This window comes from Coenobita brevimanus, chromosome 110 (genome assembly GCF_032717465.1).
Source record: "Coenobita brevimanus isolate Jiangsu-jjx chromosome 110, ASM3271746v2, whole genome shotgun sequence".
Classification (NCBI taxonomy): Eukaryota; Metazoa; Arthropoda; class Malacostraca; order Decapoda; family Coenobitidae; genus Coenobita; species Coenobita brevimanus.
In genome coordinates, this window is record NC_137063.1 from 1,098,564 (window position 1) to 1,105,000 (window position 6,437).

The 6,437-nt window shown below is 41.8% G+C and overlaps 1 protein-coding gene across 1 annotated transcript in view; it reads left to right on the top strand.

Moving 5' to 3' along the window:
* Nucleotides 1–326: 326 nt before the first annotated feature.
* Nucleotides 327–6,437, top strand: part of LOC145417395 (cell adhesion molecule 2-like) — a 77,425-nt gene continuing 71,314 nt past the window's right edge. Inside the window, exon 1 of the mRNA XM_080286073.1 lies at nt 327–348. Within this exon, the coding sequence (XP_080142199.1) occupies nt 327–348 (22 nt within the window). The remainder of the gene's footprint in view (nt 349–6,437) is intronic.

The following is a 6,437-nucleotide window of genomic DNA, read 5'->3' on the forward strand; positions in this document are numbered from 1 at the left end:
GAAGCATGCAAGCATGTTGGAGCCTTTAAAATTAATACAAATGATAGTGTGGAAAAGGTGCTTTGAAGCCTCCTATGCCACTTGGAATACAAACCTTGAATGTGGATCGGTAGGTGATGTGGTAGGAACGCTGGATGTAGCTATGGTGGCATCTATATGGCGTTACTCTAATAAGCACTGCACATGTTAGGCACCTGTAATGTTCCTATATTTACTCAGGCTATGGAGAGACTTGTGAGATTGTGGAGAGGCCAGATGTAACAGGAGTCAGCAGTGGAGAAATCAAAGAGGGAGAGGAGAGTGAGTGCCGAGAGCCCTGAGAGAAAATGGGAGCCTCGGGCAGGACAGGTTAGAGGTTGTATTTTTCATTGCATTAATCTGTTAGGGTGGGAGTTAGGCGTAAGTGTTTCGTTTCCTGTATAAAGGCCCCAATATCTTTGCATGCGTCAGCCTAATCGTAGTTCTCCACGCTGTTCAGTCTCTGGTGGCCTCCGTATTCAGTCCCTTATCGCTGAGGTTACTTGCTGACCTCATGCCAGGTCTGTCTCTCGCAACCGTTCTCTCAACGTTCACATCTTTCATCTTCAGCATCCGTCATCCTCCATCCTCATAACATGCCCAAACTAACTCAGTCTACCCCTTTTCATCACAACACTAACACATTAAAGTTCCATCCTTTCTCTCCACTCTTCAGTCTCAATCCTGGCCCCCCTTCCCCAGAGAGAGTCAACAAATATCCTCATCCCTTCATGCCCAGTTCAGTAGTACAACATTACACTCCAATCACATGCAGCATACAAAGGCCTTTTAGTGCGGAGGGAGAGCCCTCTCAATGTCGGGGAGGCAACAGCTCCCCGAATTTCCTCCAACCACTCTTTTTCCCTTGCCACAGTGCTAGCTCCAGCCCCACCTCCAGCACATAACATATCCCCTAAATAACAAAACTCCTCCACACCTTCAAGAGACTCTCCAGCAATATTAATCCCTTCACCCCTATGAATCTCTACACGTTCACCCCGACACACTGCACACATGAAATCAGCACTATTTCGCACAGTGCCTCTAATCCCACTGCATCTCTTATGCACTCACTTCTCACAAACACTGCCCAAGCAGAAGTTACTTCCCAGTCCCTTGTGGCAAACTGCACATGGCCAAGCACCCTCTGCTTTGACAATACCACCACCAGCCCTTTATATCATGATTTTTGTTTTACCCACATTTACTCTTAAACCCTTGTGCCCCATTCCGTTTATCCCCTTCCTAAATCTTTCCTCCACCTCCCTTTCATTCTCCAGTCAACATAGTCATCACCAAACAGCAGCTCCCATGGGAGGCCATATCCGAAGGCTCGTGAGAGAGCTTCAGGGACCATGATAAACAATAAGGAGTTTAAGACTGACCCATGCTGCACGCCAACATTCACTGGAAACTCATCACCCAAATATCCATTCACTTCCATCTGGGTGTAAGCATCCATGTACATTGCTATGACCACTCTAACCAGCCACTCCTTGATCCCAAGCTTGCTCATTGCCCACTGCACTACTTCCCGAGGGAGTCTGTCAAATTCCGTCTCCAAATCAACTAAAACAATGTTCAACTCCCTCTTCTTTCCCATACATTTTTTCTGAAGCTGCCTGGTGTAAACCCAAGCTGCATCTCATGAGTATCCACTTTTTCCCTTATCATACCTTCCAAAGCTCTGTCCATTATCTTCACTATCAGTTCCAAAAGTTTTATGCTTCTATAATTTCCTCTTTCCAAGGCATCACGCTTCCCCGAGTACACATTTACAATCACATTCTTCAGCTATTCATCCGGAAAATACATTCATACTAATCAAATTCATCAAGTCAGTAACTAAACCCATTCCTGTATCTCCTGAGGGTTTCAATATGTCAGCAGTCAACCCAGACACACCCACCGCCTCCTCTAATTGCATTGTGCCTATTGTCCTGCTCGCAGCAGCAGCAGCATCAATCAAAGGCCAAGGGCCAAACGCTGGATCGGCTGACTCCAAACCTTCCATGTTCCAGTCAAACTTTTCATTCAGCAGCCGGTTATAACGTTCTCTCCAGGCATCATCATAATCTTCACTGTCCACCACTATCATTCCTTCATAATATTTCACACACTGGCCACTTACAATATGTCTGTTTTCTCTCTTCATCTGATTTGCCACCTGAAATACCACATTCTTCATTTTGGCGCTATATAGGTCATATATCAAATGTCTCTGACTCAGATTTTTTTCTGCATACCTCTTTTCTGGCCCTTTGCTTGCAGCCAAGTGTTCCTCTGTTTCCACCCCTCCTCCGTTCCCAGAAAAGTCTTCTTTGCCTCTCGCCTGTGGCTTCCATACTTACTCCAACATCATGTTGCGTTATGTCCTACAGAGTCCCCTGTCCAGCCACACACTGAATCAATAACTGTCAAGTGATTGTTCCTGAGAGCTCTGTGGTACTCATTAACACCTCTATACAGCTCCCAGTTCAGCCACTACTTTACTCATGTCACGTTAGAAGGCATCCCTTACTGCATGGTTTTTAAACTTCCACATTTTCCTCCTGGGTGCACAGATCCTTTTCTCCACTACCCACTCCTCTAGTACCATGTCTCATATTAGCAGTTTGTGTTGCTGCACACACTCTTCACTCCCTATAACTTTAACGACCTTCACTAACCTCCTATAAGCCCTCCCATCCAGGGAATAGTCAGTCTGGCTACTATTATCCTCAGACTTTTATGGGATCAACCTACTCTCTCTCTCCCCTCAAAGAGCATGTTGCGTACAATCATACGATCATGCCTCCCCAACTTGAGTATCCTTTCCCCTTTCCACATTCCTCATACTATATGCGCATCCACATCCCTTCATATCCTTGAACTGCTGCACCCACAGGGCCATTCAAATCCCCACCCAAAACTACAGACTTATCATTTCCGTACCACCAGCCACATGCATCAAGTCATCCAGAATCCTTTTCATCATCGGCAAAGCCAACCTGTGGAGCATATGCCGATATAACTGTAGTCAGGAGATTACCAAACAAAATTTTCAAGGTCATAACCCTTTCATTGACTCTCATTACATTCATAACATTCTACCCATTTTGTGTGTGTTTGTGCACATGCATGTGTGTGTCCCATCACTTAGGGCTGTGTGTGTGGGAGGTAGGTGGGTTGGGCGAAGGAGGTGGGGATGAGGGAGGTGGGACACTGGAGGCTTCCTTTCACTTGCATCTTCATCTCTCGTACTGTCCGCGCCTCTCGTCTCCAGCGCAGCCTTTTGTGCCAGGTGTATGAGTGTGTGTATGTATTCTGCCTGCTGTCGTGTCTCTTTCTCTTTCCTGTCTTTATCTATTATGTGCTTTGATCTTTTTCTGTCTTTCTAGAGTGAACGGGTTGGAGGGAGGTGAGGAGAGAGTTAGCAGAGCGAGTGACCTGGAGCTGGAGATAGCGACTAAATTTTCTCACTGATAAAGTTTGATAATACTTGAAACTTTTCTGCATGTTACTTAATACTTGTAAATTTTTTTTGCCATATACCTTAAATAAATGATACTGTGACCACTCTGCGGAACATAATGATTTTCTCCCAGAGTAACTTTACATGCTGCCGTCGTAGTTGTGTGATTTGTAAACATGTATTCGCAATGTCAATAAAAAAATAAGTTTTGTATCAAGCTTATTTTGCCCTCTATAATATGGTTACAAAAATATCAATTATGAGAGAATAAGAAAACAAAAAACTTTCTTAGATGGGATATACATTGAGGAACCAGCTCCATATAATTTCTAGGGGTACAAAAGCACTCGATTCAACTTAGGATTTCTGGAAGCTTTGTATCCTGGCTTTAATTTAGGGCCTATACAAATCCGCAGTTTAACTTTGGATTTTTCAGGAGGAGGTTGAGTTTGGCATAAATCGACTGGTTCAAAACCCATAATTCAACCTAGGAATTTGAGACAGTGCGGTATTAACCGTAGGAATCAACTTAGTATTTTCTGAGCTTAAGGGTTATGATATATAATTTAAGGGTACAAAGGCCCACATCAGTGGAGTTTTGCCTTTAAAAATATAAAGATGCAATTCCGATAGTTCAATTTAGGACAGCAAAACAGGACTTTAATCACTTAGGCTTTATTAATGGTCAACTTCAGTTTTTTTTTTTTTTTCGGATATTAATGGGTGACTATGCTAATTGTAAAGACAGTTTCGACAGTCTCAGGTTCATTGTGTATGAGTACTGCCATTTTTAAGTAGAAGTAATTGCCTTTTCACAGCTGGACATTAATCCTCACCTAGTGCCCATTAATCCCTGAACTTTACTCTTGCTCTTTTTTAGTGTTATGCAGTTCTCGGCTTATACAGCAAGTCCTCATAAGTCTGAATGTTTTGTGCCAAGTAATTCAATATCACGGAAATTCGAAAAAATAAGTTTAAAAAAAGGAAAATGAAAGAAAAAATACTGCTCCACTTCTTTTTTCTACCTCCCTTCATATGGTCCCAAGTTCGTCCTTTTGCAGCTTATTTCACGTACCTCATTGGCGGAAACACAGTGCTACGGCTCTATATAATTTCCATAGCACTTTTTCCTATCATTGAACTAGTCTTGTATATACTAAATGGTCCAGGAAAACTCATAATACCTCCTCTTTAGTCATTTACTTTGCACAAAACACTTGAGTTTCCCCTTGTTTATTACTGACGCCAAATAACGAAAATCCACTAGGAGTTCGAGCCGCAAAAGTAGCGGGGCTACGGTGGCAGAGTTAGGAGAGCTGTGGCCTGTCAATCCGAAAGACTCGGGTTCGATTCCCGGGTGATAGAGGTTTATTTAATGAAGTACGTGGCAGTCTCGTAGAGGCTTGCCAATCCACTAACATTCATGGCAGACTCGTGGAGGCTTGTCATTCAAAAATAAATACACACACACACATACCCACCACAGACACACACACTATCCTACTCACACTTGGACAGACACACCTACCCCGCTCGCACAGACACCAAACCCCAGATACACCCACAGACAGTGGAAGTAAACAGGTTCAAAGATACACCGAAGAAAGGAAGGGGGTTTTATTAAAAAGTTCAATAAGGGTATACCTCTTGACAAAAAAATTTATGCCCCCCCTCTTATATTTATGTGCTGTCTCTTAGGCTCCTATAACCCCCTTAGCTGGGCCAAATCGTCTAGGCGTCAGCTGGAACGGAATATGCTAGAGCTATGCCTTCATGAGGGGGGTTTAATGGTGACAGTGTAGTAACCCCCTCAGGTCCTATGACTCACTCAGCTGAATAAAATCGTCTGAGCCAGCTGGAATGGGTTACTAGAGTTGACCCGAGCATCAGGGGGTTAAGAGAATACCTCCCTTAACCCCCTAATGTTCGGATCTACTCTAGTCCATTCCAGCTGACCCAAGACGATTTTATTCAGCTGAGTGTGTCCAAGGAACCTGAGGGGGTTAATACCGTCACCATAAACCCCCCTCACGACCGGCATAACTCTAGTATATTCCGTTCCAGCTGACGCCAGACGATTTTGTTCAGCTGACAGAGGGTTACAGGAGCCTGAGAGACAACACAAAACTATACAATGTTAAAAAAAAAAAAAAAAAAAAAAATCTCTCCATTTTGAATTCATTATAATTATTTCACCTTAACTTTTCTTATATATTCGTCCTTTTGCAGTTTATTTCACGTAATTCAGTTTAGAAATATACTACGTGCGGTACATCTTTCCATAGCACTTCTTCGTGACTAGCACCGTACTCTAGTGTTAATCTGTTGTTACCACTCAGCATTCAAGATGGAGAGATCACAATTTCAGGCCAAATTAAAGTAAAAAAATAAATAATATCGTCCGCTTGGCCTCTTCTCATCGCAGGAATGTAGCGGTGACGTCATCTTGTGCGTGGAATGTGTGGAGTCCATGCTCTTCTGGACCGAAGGGAGACTGCAGCCAAAGGGGTGACTTAATGATCGTCTTAATTCAGTCAGTGTCGGAACCTGTGACGTTAGCCTGAAAAAAAAAAAAAAAATAATAATAATAATGATAATAATAATGATAATGATGAGGATGAAAAATATACTAATAGTAACAAAGAGTAATAACAACAATAATAAATAATAATAATAATAATAATAATAATAATAATAACAATGATATAAATAATAATAATAATAATAATAATAATAATAATAATAATAATAATAATAATAATGAGGAGGAGGAGGAGGAGGAAGATAAAAATAAGAGTAATAGAAGAATAATAATAATAACAACAACAATAATAATAATAATGATAATAATAATAATAATAATAATAATAATAATAATAATAACAAAAAAATAATATTAATGATATAAAAACTTCTGCCCGCTCCGGGACTCGAACAGTGGCGGGTAGGACAGAGCACACTAAAA